The 14330-nt window shown below is 42.2% G+C and overlaps 1 protein-coding gene across 1 annotated transcript in view; it reads left to right on the plus strand.

The window, feature by feature from the left end:
• The first annotated feature begins 4864 nt into the window (after positions 1-4864).
• CAT (catalase) overlaps positions 4865-14330 on the plus strand; it is a 35972-nt gene continuing 26506 nt past the window's right edge. The window contains exon 1 of the mRNA XM_042904523.1: positions 4865-5053. Within this exon, the coding sequence (XP_042760457.1) occupies positions 4988-5053 (66 nt within the window). The 5' untranslated portion in view covers positions 4865-4987. The remainder of the gene's footprint in view (positions 5054-14330) is intronic.

Genomic DNA, 14330 nt, shown 5'->3' on the forward strand with positions numbered 1-14330 from the left:
AAAGGATGTGGTCCTAACCATTCGCTTTCTTTTGCAGGAAGCATTCCTGATGGACACGCTTTGCATTTCAAGAAAACTGGAGATTCAGCAAAATTACAAGAAATTGCTACGGTAGGAAAAGAAGGTTCAAACCTCATAGGAATCCCAATTCACAGATGGATGCCTTGATAATCTGAAACATCTCTAGTGAGATGAAGAGGAAAGCTCAGGAAGCAATTTAGAAAAGCTAATCAGCTTTTGTCAGAAGAACAAGTTGATCAGCCATTGCCAGAACTATCTAGCACTGACCAGGCTTTGTCTGAAGAACATTGCAGAGGTGACCAGCTCAGCCAGAACAGCATAGCAAAAGAGTAAACCTCATTACTATTCTAAAAAAAAAAAAAGAAAAAAAAAGAAAAAGAAAGCATCAAATGGAAAAGCAGAAGAAAAACATGAATGAGTACAAGCTAAGTGTGCTGCTAAGAAACAAGAATTTCAGAGTAGAAAACGAGAGAGACAAAGTTCAAAGGCTCTACAAAATGAAAAAAAATGGAAGCATTCAAAATGTTGAGCAAAAAGATTAAAAAGGGCCAACCAAACTTGAATTTACAAATGTAGTATCTTTAAAAAAAAATACAAGAAAAGAAACCTGTCAGATATTTTGTCCTTAATCAAGAGTGAACCTATCTGCTGTCTATTGAGTTCTTCTGCATATGTCATGTACCTCCAAACAATTAACTGAAGTTATCACCATAAACTGGAACGCTAAGCTACACTAAATATAACATGTCTAAGTATTTTTGTTCTTGTAAAGGAAAATTTTCTATATATGATCTACAGAATATACTTTGTTTCTTATTTATTTGCCTGTGAGGAAAGTTGGCCTGAAGAATGAAAAGAGCCTTCTATCTGGGTGACAGGTTTAAGCATGTAATGCTTTTGTATCACATGAAATTTGGGCCAAATCAAATGTTTTGAAAGTTAAAAAAAAAAAAATCAGCTTGTGGGCAAAGGCAGCACTACTTTTGTGGTCCTGCAAATTTCCACTGTGGTCTGTTGGGTGGGTAGGATGTCCTGACTCTGGTCCTTCCCCATCAGCCTCTTCACCCCTTCCCGAACAACTTCACTTCCTGTGTCCAGGCCAGTGAAGAGAGGGCAGGGAGGGCAGGGAGACCCTCCCCCAGTATTAGCGGACCACGTAAGGAGAAGTCCTTCGTGCCATGGTCTTTTGGGGGCAGGGGGTGGCAGTAATCCTTCAGCGTTCATCTCCCTCAGGGGCAAGGTGGTGGAAAAGCACCCAGGCTCTTCTCTGGGCGTGGGGGAAGGGCTCCAGAGTGCCTGCAGTGCCTCCCCGTCTCTGATGGTGTGTCCAGCGCTCAGACTGTTGTCAACTGTTGTTGTTTGTATGAGCAAAATTATCTTTACTAAACAGATTTAATAGTTGGAAAAAAAAGCAGCACACAACAAATTACACATTCTGTATGATCCGTTATTAATCTCTCTCTCTCTCTCACACACAAACACACACACACACACACACACACACACACACACACATTGCATACACAAGAGAAAATGTTGGTGGGAAAGATATCTATTTATTACTACCTGTGGATAATTGTTTATTTTATATACTATTTTGTATTTCTAAGCCCTCGTTAGGAGGCATACATTACTTTTAAAATCAGAAAAAAAAGTTAGGGTAATAACAAAATCCAAATTCTTATTTCTGTTTCCTTTTTTCAAACACACAGATAAATAACATGGAACATGTAGCCTGGAAGAGAAAAAGCACATGGCTTTTTTCTCTCAGGATGTTCCAACTATGGCCATTAACAGACCTCAAAGGAGGTCTGGGCTACTTCCTCTTAAGTAATTGTTTTATTTATTTATTTATTTATTTATTTATTTATTTTTAATGTTTATTTTTGAGAGAGACAGAGTGTGAGCAGGGGAGGGACAGAAAGAGAGAAAGAGAGAGAGAGAGAGAGAGAGAGAGAGAGAGAGAGAGAGAATCTGAAGCAGGCTCCAGGCTCTGAGCTGTTAGCACAGAGCCTGATGTGGGGCTCAAACGCATGAACTGTGAGATCATGACCTGAGCTGAAGTTGGACACTTAACCGACTGAGCCACCCAGGTGCCCCAAGTAATTGTTCTTATTAGAGGAGAAGTAATGTGTGGAAAAGCAAAATAGGCAAAGTACAAGGTATGTGTCTGTTTTACACATATAAACTCATAGAGAACCATTGTCACTTTCTGCAAATTGGCTTTCCCTCTCCTGTTTGCTCAGGACTAGTCCACAGTGGGTTGAAAACATACACATACCATTCTGTGGTAGTGTTCACTGTCCTTCCCTCACAGGGCATTCTGGGTTGTGACACATCTCTTCTCTTTTACACTCTTCCTTTTTTCTACCCCTCTCTCTATCCCCAGGTTACTCCACAAGGCTATTGCGAAAAGAATGAAATCAAAATATGTGGAACATTCTCAGTCCCTCAGAGGGTGGGTGGAATTAGAATAGAAATAATTATCTCAGTTTCCATTACTTTTCATGGAATGGAAGGTAAAGGTAAAGGAAATGTAAAGGTAAAGGGAAAGGAAAGGGAAAGGTAAATGGAAGGAAGGTAAAGGTTCCTAGTTGAGTGCCCACACTTTTGTCTTCAACATTTACTGTATGGCCTACTTTGTAAGTTTGGTTTTAGATTTGGTGATATCAGGATTAATAACATTATGTTTTGTGCCAGTATATTTTATTTCACTGGGTTCTGAATAATCAGAGAACAGTATTTTCTAAATAACAATTGTATTCAATACCAATGAAAATATTCACGTGTTTGTATTAATAAAATATAAAAATCTGGGGCCATATTTGTTTACTGAACCAATCATTTGGGATTACCTAGGAGTCAAATAGATTCAGTTTAATGTATTTTTAAACTAGGGCTGGTTTTTAGGAGTGTTTTCACTTAAACTATAATTAGATTATAGTTGTAAAGCCAATGAATATAATGCTACCAGTGTAGCTAATATAAATTCATGGCCATTACTTGTAAGCACATACCTTATTTTAATGTACAAGATTTGACATGATCTGAAAGTGTCTTGTCTCTCTATTTCTCTTTCACTGGAAATTCGTTAGGAATCCAAACCAACACTAAAGGAAACACAGAGAAAAAAAATAAACAGGACAATGTTCATGTAGAGATCAAGGGTTAGCACATGACTCCAGGCCTCTTTTCATTTACTTGGTTGAAATTTATCTTAGTCCACACAGAAAATGATTAGTTTGATCTTTTCAACATTTATTTATTCAACAAGCCATGAGCCCAGGAGATGAACGGGGCTAGAATCCTGGCTCTATCCTTTAATAGTTGTGTAATCTTGGACAAGTTACTTATTTAACCTCTCCATGCCTCAGTTTCCTAAACTGTAAAATGAGGATAATATTAGTACCTAACTCATAGGGTTGTTGGGAGGGTGAAGTAAGCAGGTGCACACAAAAATCTTAGAAGACTCCTTGGCATGGAGTAAATTACTCAATAAATTCTAGGTGTGCAGAATACAACACAGAGCAAGATGTGGCCCCTGTCCTCATGGAGTTTATACTCTGGTGGCAGTAGGAATGAAGTGGGTAGCAAAAGACACCACACAAATCACACAGCTAATAGCATCTTTGCAGTTGTGCTAGGTGTAATGAAGGAAAAATAACAGGGCACCGAAGATCGATTTTGGGAGCTGCTCTTTCAATGAACTGCAAAAGTTAAACTTGTAGGACTGAGATTCTTGATATCACACTTTTGTAAAATCAAGAACACCTGAAAGTTCCACTATCCTGTATCTACCCATTATATGTAGCTTTATTGAAAAATATCAAATGTAAAAGTTGAGCACCCTTAATTTGAAGATCGTCTGCATCAAGGTAATATTTAAAGAGAAATCGTAGCACCTGAAGGGGGAAAATCATTCAACCCATTTGATAACAATGACAAATTAGTCAATAACTCAAGATTTAATTTTCCAATATGGCTCTTTAAAGACCTAGAAATCTAAAATTCTTAGAGTTTTTCAAAATTCTTATTCTTAGAAAGGCAGGATAGCATAGTGGTTCAGGACCCAGGCCCCCAAGGATCTAGGTTCTGACATTTTGCTGGCTTTTAAGCTCCATTAGGTAAGTTCCTCCACCTCTCTTAAGCCTCAGATTCGTCATATTTCAAGCGGGGGATAATAAAACTTTCATCATGAGATTGAAAAATTAAACGATATAGTCTGGCAAACATCTAGCAGCATCTGGCACACAGCAGATAGTCCAAAACGGGGAACTTCTAAGCCGAAAGGGAACCTAAAAGGCTGAACTTCCTTCCTAAGGATTTTAGACCATGAAGACCCTTAAGAACTTGTCAATGTTTCATTTTTTCCGTGGAAATAGTCTGTGATCCAGGAAAACTAACGTGACATTTGAGAAGATTACTGGAATTCATCCCAGGATTTCTGACTTATTAAAATGAGCTGAGATCGTGTTTACGCCTCAAAGCCCCACCCCGCAGCGCCTAAGCTTCTCCTCAGCAAAACAGGCAGGCCACCAACCGTCGCTTCGCGTGGCAGCCTGAAGGATGCTGATAACCGGGGGGCAAGATTGAGGGCCCCCTAAACGGGGCCCAGCTTCGGGTTCACAAATCCCGCCGTTTGGGGGGGCGGGAGGGCGGGGCTCCCCCCGCTTTTCACACACCTCTCGGGCCTTTCCCAGTCCCCGGGTTGCGTCTCCCTCCCGGAGGCCCAGCGCCTGGCCCCTCTTCTCCCGCCCATATTTGGCTTCCAATCCCATCCTGCCTGGCGCTCGAGCGGCCAATCAGGAGGCGGCCCTCCCTCGGGGGACGGGGCGAGGGGCGGAGCTGAGTGGCGGAGCCTGCGGTCGCCTACTTCAGTCGCGCGCCGGTAGACTGGTTCTCCAGCGGAGGGTGGAGACGCGTCGCCGAGGCTGCCAGCAACGTTCTGCGAAGCCAGTCGGACACCATGGCGGACAGCCGGGATCCAGCCAGCGACCAGATGAAGCTCTGGAAGGAGCAGCGGGCCTCGCAGGTATACCCTGCGTCCCTCGAGCCGGCCTGAAGGTTTGCGCAGAGAGCTGGGCGTGGGCAAGTAACGGCCCGGCTTCTCCTGCGCTGCGGTGTGGAGAGGGGCAGTACCACTGATCACGGGCCGGGGTGGGCGCTGCTTTCCTGTTTCGAAGGACTGTTCCATTCGTGGGGAGAAGGGGAGAGGTTTCTGGGGCCCGGGGCACGCCTGCAGGATTTGTCGTCGGCCGCAGGGCGTGAGTGATTGGTTCCGATTTTTGCACTTCTGCCAGCTAGGACAGAGGTCGCAGCTTGAGGGAGGAATGAAGGCTCATGGGGAAAGAGGCAGAGAGCCGCAGCAAGAAAGGAAGTGGGGGCGGGGGGGGGGAGTGGGAATGGGGCTCCAGCCTTGACCTTGATCTGGCAATAACTACAAGCTTCCATATTTGACGTGGGGGCAGGGATCGTGTTTTATCATCTCGTCCCCAACACTGCTCACGATACCAGATACTCAGTACGCACTGCATTGAGCGACTAAACACTCCTAACATCCATTATTGCATTTGCATTTAAAAAACACCATGCCTAACTTTGTAGAGCTGGAAGCGACAGTAGGGATTAATGGCGTTTATTCACACGTATTCTTTGAGAGCCTGCGTAATCACTGAGCCGAGACAAGGTGTACAAATGCCAGTGAGGCAAGAACGGTAGCATTGAGAAGCTCAAAGTCTAGTCAGGGAGACAACACAGATAAACAAATGATTAACATACAGGGAGCATGGTGAGGGCTCTAATAGAGGTTATCTGTAAAGTGTAAAGGGAATGACCGGACTTGGCTGGAAAATTTCCCAAAGCACGTGACATCTGAACGAGAGCTGTAACGATGAGAAGGCTTTCAGCTCAGTGGTGGTGGGTGAGGCATTCCTGGCCAGTATCCACAGGCGCAGTCTTAAAGAGCATCTTTGAGCAGGTTCGATCAGTTGAGAGTGCATCTGATCCGAGTCTTGTCATATTGGCCCACAGAGTCTGAGGGACTTGCCTAGTTCGCATGGCAGTTGGTTAATGGCAGAGGACGAGAGCCATGCTTTTTTCTCATCTTAATGCTCTTTCTCAAAAATAGGTTAGTATTCATGAACTGGGGTATTAATGCTAAGTGTCCATGGGTTGCTTTATTGTTCCCTGCTCTTGAGAAGGCTGTCTGTCATTCTCCTCTAAGGGCCTGGAACATCTCTCTTCTCATTTTGTCCTTTGTTATATGCCAGAAGGGTAGTTCAGTTTTTCATGAATTCCTAAAGTGAACCAGAGCGACTTAGAGTCTTATTAATTAAGGACAGGCAGCTAGTGGCAGAGTCAAGATTAGAACGTAGCTGGTGGGGCCAGGATTCTCTCCATATCCAGTGGTCACTAAATCCTGGTTCACGCTGAAGTTTTCATGATACTCTGTGAATTGAGAAAAATATGGACTATATGGTGAGTTTTTCATAAGGCACAATTTATTCATTTTTAAAGGACCCCCCACGCCCCCCTTTGTTCTGAGACTAGCTTACCTCTTCATTTGGAGAATCAGTAACTGTTGTTAAGTCATTAAGACCCTACTAGTGATTTTCCCTACATGGTTGCCTATGTGTGAAACATCTGGCTCACAAAAGCACATCTATGATCGGGGGACTCATAGTCGAAATAGTGCTGTCTCCTCTGCCTGTGGTATGTCCATGCGCTGTGTAGGTGGTCCTGATTGGCAGTCACTTCGATGTCTTGTTGCCCTTCACTCTTAGCTGCTCTTAGTGAAAACTACTTATTTCTTTGAGGTGATCCCCTCTCCTGATCCTCTAAAAGGAATTTCGCATAGGTAGCCTTTGCAATTTTCCAGTGCTTTTTGTGGAAAATTTCAAACAGAGCAGTTGAAAGAATTGTGCAGTGTATACTTATGTATTCACCACATTTTGGTATGTATCTTTTATTGTTATTCTATCTGTCCATCTCTTTTGGGGATACATTTCAGATTAGATTCTAGACATCAGTAGACTTTACGCCTAAACACTAAGCCTGCAAATGAACAGAGTTCCGTGTTTGATTGTGTGTTTAAGGTAATACCTGTAGTGAAGTGTACAAATATTAAGTGTACCATTCCAATGTATTTTGATAAACATATACACCTGTGAATCCTTTTCCCTCATCAAGACATATAGAAGGTTATTGTCACCCTGGAAAGTTCCTTCATGCTGCTTCCTAGTGATTTATTGCATCCCCTGCAATCTTGCCCCACGCAACCACTGTTTTGACTTTTTTTTTTTTTTAGCCATTGGCTTATGTACTTTTTTGTGTTAACACTTCTTTCGTACAGCAAAAATGTTTTCAGATTTAAAAAAAGAAAAAAAATGTTTTAAGAGTCATTCATGTTGTTGCATGTATCAGGAGTTTGCTGTTTTTATTACTGAGTAGTATTCCACTAGATGAATACACATCACCATTTGTTTATCCCGTTGCTGGACATGTGAGCTATTTCCAGTGTTGGGGTGTTATAAGTAAAGCTACCTTGAGAAGTCTCATACAAGTATTTTTGTGCACATTTCATTTCTCTTAGGAAATACCTAGCAGTAGAACTGCTGGGTGATGGGGTAAGTGAATATTTTATGAGAAACTGCTAAGCCTTTTTTTCCGAAGTGTTTGTACCATTTTACACTTCCATCAGCAGTGTGTGAGAGTTCCATTTGCTCTACATCCTGCCAACGTTGGTGTTACCAGCTTTTTAATTTCAGCCATTGTTGGGGGTATGAAATGATGTCTCTGTGGTTGTAATTTGCATTGTTCTGATGACGAAAGATAGCTGTCTTTTCATGTGCTTAGTGACCATTGGTATGTGTTCTTTTGACATACCTGTTCAATTCTTTTGTCCTTTAAAAATTAGTTTTTAATTGTTGATTCATAGCTCATATTTTAAATCATACACAAGCTAAGCACTGCAATACTCTCCAAATCTCTAATGGTATAAACACATTAGAGATTTCTTTCTCTCTTACCTGATGAGCTAAAGTGGTTTGAGGTTGAAGAGATGGGGTGAGTACTCTACTGCCACAGTTATTGAATGTTCCAGGCAGAAGGAGTCTTCCCCTTTGACAATACTTGGCTTTAAAGGTTGCCCTGGGCATCACAGTCCAGCCATGGAAGATTAAGGACACGGAAGAGGGTATGTGGCAAGGTTAGGGACCAGGCTGGAAGTGGTGTAGGTCACTTCTACTCACATTCCATTGCTGTGGTGCCACACCTGTTACATGACCACAGCTAACAGTGAGGGCACCTGGGAAATGCAGTCTACCTCTGTCCAGGTAGCCAGCACTACTATTTATCCAAACAATACATTCCATGTGAAAATCTGGCCATTTCTTATGATGGGGTGATGGGCAAGCAGATATAATCTTTTTTTAAAGATTATGTTATTTTTACCTTCTGGCATTAAAATATTCTTTGTTAGAAAATTATGATAGTAATGGATAATGTGTGTGTGTGTGTGTGTGTGTGTGTGTGTGTGTGTGTATTTCTTCTCTCTCCATACTTGGCAAATGCCTCTCTTTAAGTGGGCAGCTCTGTATCAACATCCTCCATTCCATTCCTTGTTTTTTTAGTTTTTTACTAGACTGTGAGAACTTGAAGTTTTGGAACTACTATAGGAAGGCACCCTGTTATCTCCTCCCTCAAGAACCAGTTGCAGAATGCCAAGCTGGGCGTATCCTCCTTTGGAACCAAAGTGTCAACCAATGTGAAAACAGTTTATTGGGAATCTCTCCTTGTAGTCAGATTTTGTTGCTAAAAAGTGAATTAGAAGCTTCGTAAACCTTAATAAGTGATCACTGAATCAAATGTTATAGGTATGACTTGGATTTTCTTAAAAATCTTTATTTCAGGGCGCCTGGGTGGCTCAGTTGGTTAAGCGTCCGACTTCGGCTCAGGTCATGGTCTTGTGGTTCGTGGGTTCAAACCTGTGTCAGGCTCTGTGCTGGAGCCTACTCTTGTGTCTTCCTCTCTTTCTGCCCCTCCCCCACTCATATTCTCTCTCTCTCTCTCTCTCTCTCTCTCTCTCTCTCTCTGTGTCTCTCTCTCTGTGTCTCTCTCTCTCTCTCTGTCTCAGAAATAAACATTAAAGAAAATCTTTATTTCTCCTTCTCTCAAAATTCATTGAAGGGAAGGAATTGGTTTTCCAGGTATTCCCAGTCACGTTGGATGAGCTTAAATAGGAACATTCTTGCTCATCAATTAGAGTATTCTTCCTTTTGGATACTTAGGCTTAATTAGTAGCTTCTGATCCCTTTAAAATTGGAGAATTTGAACAGTTCAAGCTTTACCTTAAAAAATTTTTTTTTTCTTAATGTTTATTTATTTTTGACAGAGAGAGAGACAGAGCATGAGCAGGGGAGGGGCAGAAAGAGAGGGAGACACAGAATCCGAAGCAGGTTCCAGGCTCTGAGCGGTCAGCACAGAGCCTGAGCGGTCAGCACAGAGCCTGACGCAGGTCTCGAATTCACAGACTGCGAGATCATGACCTGGGTCGAAGTCAGATGCTCAACCGACTGAGCCACCCAGGCGCCCCCAAGCTTTACCTTTTTTAAACGGTTCCTTTATTACCTGGGAGAGAGATTGGGTCTTAGTCCATCCATTCCTATCACTGAGTCGTAAGACAGAGCCCATGAGGATTTATGTATCTTTCAGGGTAATTTGATAATACCTACATCGATATTACACTGCCAGCATTTGGGATGGAGAAGGGGTGATTTACAACTCCTTGTGCACATGTGCTTTTTTTTCTTTTGGGAATTACATAGGAGTGAGATGGCGGGGTCGTTGTGTGGCAGTGAAAGAGACATGAGAAGTGGAATCAAAATTTCTAAGCTTTCATGTGTTTAGCCAGCATGTAGACCACTCTATATTTTTTTCTCCAGGTAAGAAAAGAGTGGCTGATGGCAAAAGGTAAAACAAGCAGATCTTTAGTTTTGTTTATTTTATTCTTGGTTTTGTTCTTTATTTTCCTCCCGAGTATTGTGACTGCTATGGTTTCTAATAAAAAGAGTCAAGGAATCATTTACATTTGTGGATCAATTATCCTTCATTTTTTGAGCCTTTTGTTACCATTTCCTCTTATTCCCTACTGTTTCGAAAGATTAAAGGACTAGGCCAGTTCTTAGTGCCCCCATACTTATTTTAGACAGTTACCGAGGCAGAGAAAAACCTTTTGCAATAGCTATTCTTTTGTGTATTTTAAAGGTTTTATTATCGATAGGATTATTCTAAATGTTTGCTAATGATTGAAAATCAATAGCAATATTTTGACCATTTCTTAATGGAGACGTTAACAGCTCACCAAGAAGAGAGAAAAAAACCATTGGCAACTATCATGACCCTTTTGCTATTACACATACTAATATGAAACAGCAAACAGCCTTGCTTGGAAAACAGACATGTCTCCTTGGGGCGGAGGAGGAGGTGTGTTCAGTGTGTGTGCGCAGAGATCCAGCCATGTGACCTTTAAGTCTGACATTTATCTTCCTTGTAAAAGGCAACTTTTGTTTCATTTCTTCTTGAATGAACTACCCACTAGTTCTCTTTCCTGGGATCCTTGGAATCACTTTTTATTTTCTTTCGTCGTTTGCTCCTCCTCCCTTCCCCCACTCAGTTCAACTCCGTGGACAGGCAATTCTTGTTGTGCCTGATAGATCTTACTGTTCCTTGCTCAGGGCATTGTTAGTCTGAGGCCATAAAGGTTGCAGATGTGGTAGCAATGCACTGCTGAAATGGCCTGTTCAGAAGCTTTCAGATACTTTGTTTAGTACCAACAGGATCCCTTTGTGTTCTTTGTTAAGAACACAGTTGGGATATTGTAATAACATTGTAGGGTGACAGATGGTGACCACACTTATCAAGGTGAGCATTGAGTAATGATAGAATTATGGAATCAATATGTTGTAGATGTATGTTAATTATACTTAAAAAAAAACAGCTTGATTTTTTTTCTTACCCTTTTTGGATTTCACTTTTTCCATGATACGTTATTTAATTTTTTTTTTTTTTTTTTTTTGAGTGGCAACAGCCTAGATGGAGGATGTAGGATAACTTAGACAATGAGTAAAATAAAATGAAAATCGGTCTTGCTTCTTGAACTCAGAATGACCAGCTGGCATTGACTTTATACCATGGTGGCTTGACCATGATGAAGTCAGCTTGCAAAACAAAGTGTATCCCAGTGATGAAGTCCCCACGCCTAGCCCAGAAAGCATAGCTTTCAGTCATGAAGGCTATCAGAAACATTTCCTAGTGCTATCAATTCACATATTTTATGCTTGTGAATCACCCTGGTGTGATGTGGCATTAAGGGGGGCACCTTCTGATGTTTGGAATGTTTTAAGGTTAATAAAAAAAAAAAAAAAAAGCCTATCAGGCTGAGTCAGGAATTTAGGATTAAATAGTCTACATGGTAGTTAGGGTTTTCCACATTTTCTGGTGACGATAAGCCCTCTCTGGGCAGGAGCCAGCATTAACCATCTGGCTGGTTGCCTCGTGTGTGTTTTGTGTACAGGGCTGAGCTCTGCTCTTTGTCTTGACCAAACGGTTTAGGGTGGCAGACGGATTCAATCCGGAGTGTGGTCAGAATGAGCACCCATGTGTTAGGGTGACTGATGCAGCCCCCCCTTTCTCTTCCTTCAACTTCTTCCTTATTTCTTTTATCAGACACTTCTCTTTGATTCTTGATTTAAGAAAACTCTGAAACTTTATATTGCGGAAGATTTCAAACCAGAACTGAAGTAGAGAGGATTGTGTAATGAGTCTGCCAAGTGCCTGTGTCTCCAAAAGATAAGGACTCTTTAAGAATACCATTGTCGTGGGGCGCCTGGGTGGCTCAGTCGGTTAAGCGGCCGACTTCGGCTCAGGTCATGGTCTCACGGTCCGTGAGTTCGAGCCCCGAGTCAGGCTCTGTGCTGACAGCTCAGAGCCTGGAGCCTGTTTCAGATTCTGTGTCTCCCTGTCTCTCTGCCCCTCCCCCGTTCATGCTCCTGTTCATGCTCTGTCTCTCTCTGTCTCAAAAATAAATAAACGTTAAAAAAAAAAAAAAAAAAAAAGAATACCATTGTCGCATCTAGAAAAGTGAGTAGTAATCGCTTACTGTCCTCAGCCAGTCAGTGTGTTCACTTACCTTGATTGTGCAGAAGAGAGTTTACCTATATACCAGAGAAGACGGTCTCTAGAAAGGCCTACCTGCAAGGGTGGCCCTGGGCTGCAGTCTGGAAGTTGGATTTCAGAACGGCTCCCCCCACCTGAACTGATAAGAATGGCTGACCATGCCAAAGGGTGCAAACAATGTGGTTTATGTACCGAACACCTGCTTTCCTTCTGGGAGCCAGGGGGCACCTCCATGATCAGCTCCTTATGTAAATCCCTGGGCACTGAGTCTCTCATGAGCTTTCCCACTAGACAGCATTTCGCATGTGTTGCTACAACTTGCTGGGGGATTAAGCGTGTCCCATGTGACTCCCCTGGGAGAGGACTCTGGAAGCTTGCGCTAGTTTCCTCCGGACTTCACTCCATTGTGCCTTTTCTCCTTGCTAGGGTTTTGCTTTGTATTAAAATGCTGTAAAAATTATAGCCCGAGTATGACTAGCTGCGACCCCTCCTAGGGAGTCACCTAGAGGTGGGTGGTCTTTGGGGACCCTTGACATGTCTGTCTGTCTCTTTTAGAATGCTTTGTTCAGAATAAAGTTAACACATTGCATTAATTGGTATGTCTTTTAAGCTCCTCTTTATCTTCTGGTGGTTGTAAACACAGTTTATGGTGGTTTAGTGAAGCAGTGAAGGGTCAGGCTTTACAGTCAGATAGGAGTCAGATTATGGTCTGACTGCTTGTGGGCAGGTTACTTCACCTCCCTCCCCCATGGTTTCCCCATTTTAAAAATGGGATAATAATTCTCCCCACCTTGAAGGCTTGTTGAGGATTCATTTATGTAATATATATGTGTAAATTAATGTATGTTGATTACCCAGCACATAGAATGTCTACAGGACATGTGAGCTGTGTTGTTTAAAGAAATGTTATAGTGGTATGGTTAAAAGTTTGGGTTCTTGAGCAAGTTTGCTTGGGTTAAATTCTGATTCTGACCTTTTCTAGGTGGGTGACTTGGAGGGAGTTGCATAACTTCTCTGTGCCTCAGTTTCCTTTATTGTATGATGGGAATTATAATAGTCCTTAATTAAGAGAGCTTGTGATAACCCAGGTCGAGTTTAGAACAATGCCTGCTTAGTAAGCTGTTATTACTGTTGTTCTGCGGTTTGAGAATGTCTAATGAGAATGTCTAATGAGAATGAGAATGTCTAATGTCACATGTACATTCCATACCCAAGCCGAAACAAGGAGTCAGTGGGATGAGTAAGTTCCAAGTGTGAATTGGAGATTGTGGCTTGGGAATTTTGGCCAAGAGAGCTTGCTGAGATTTTAACCCCTGTGTTGAATTTACTCCTTGCATTTAGGCAATGAAGATTACCAGGCCTCCCCCTGGGAGAGCAGGATGTGTGCTGAAGGATGTGTGCTGCCTGTGGTTTCTAAAGGGGAAAGGAGTGGGGTCCCTGTGCAGGCCTGGATTCTTTTCCCAAACTGCCCACTCAGGGAAGTCTCTCCCCTTCCATGGAATGGACCAGGAGGCACTCTGCTATCTCTCCCACTTCCCCAGAGAAATTTGAGGGCCAAGACAGTCTTCGGTCTTCTGTACATGGGTCTGCACATTGTAGGTACTTGATGAACCTTTGTTGAATAAATGTAGTGTTTTAAGCAATAATTTTCTAGAAAATATCAGGCATATTCTGTGTTGGACTCTGAGAATGAGAAGCTGTGTCATTATGACTCCTTTGGGACTGAAAGTTAGGGAGGGGCGTATTACCAGTCTTTATCTATTAAAAAACAGGAGAACGATATTTAGTGAGTTCTTGGGCCTTCTGTGCGCCGAGGGCACTAATAAGTGGAAACTACATCAATAAAATATTTTATCAGAGAAAGCCAGCCTTACTCCTCCCAGGAAAATTTCTTCATTCATAGCTTAACTCCAGCCAAAAGATACAAAGGGCAAAGCCAAAATGGAATTTTACTTTGAGTCCCTACTTTTAATCATGGTGTCAGTTTTTAGCCAAGCCAAAGTACTTCTTTACCAGTTTCTGCAGCAGTTTTCATAACATTTGTCTGAAGGTGTTTGATCACAATTTGAAGTTATGAATTCAAATATTTCTTGTTTATTTCAGGGAGGGGAGATGCAGGGAGAGAGGTAAACTCT

This window comes from Panthera leo, chromosome D1 (assembly GCF_018350215.1).
Source record: "Panthera leo isolate Ple1 chromosome D1, P.leo_Ple1_pat1.1, whole genome shotgun sequence".
Classification (NCBI taxonomy): Eukaryota; Metazoa; Chordata; class Mammalia; order Carnivora; family Felidae; genus Panthera; species Panthera leo.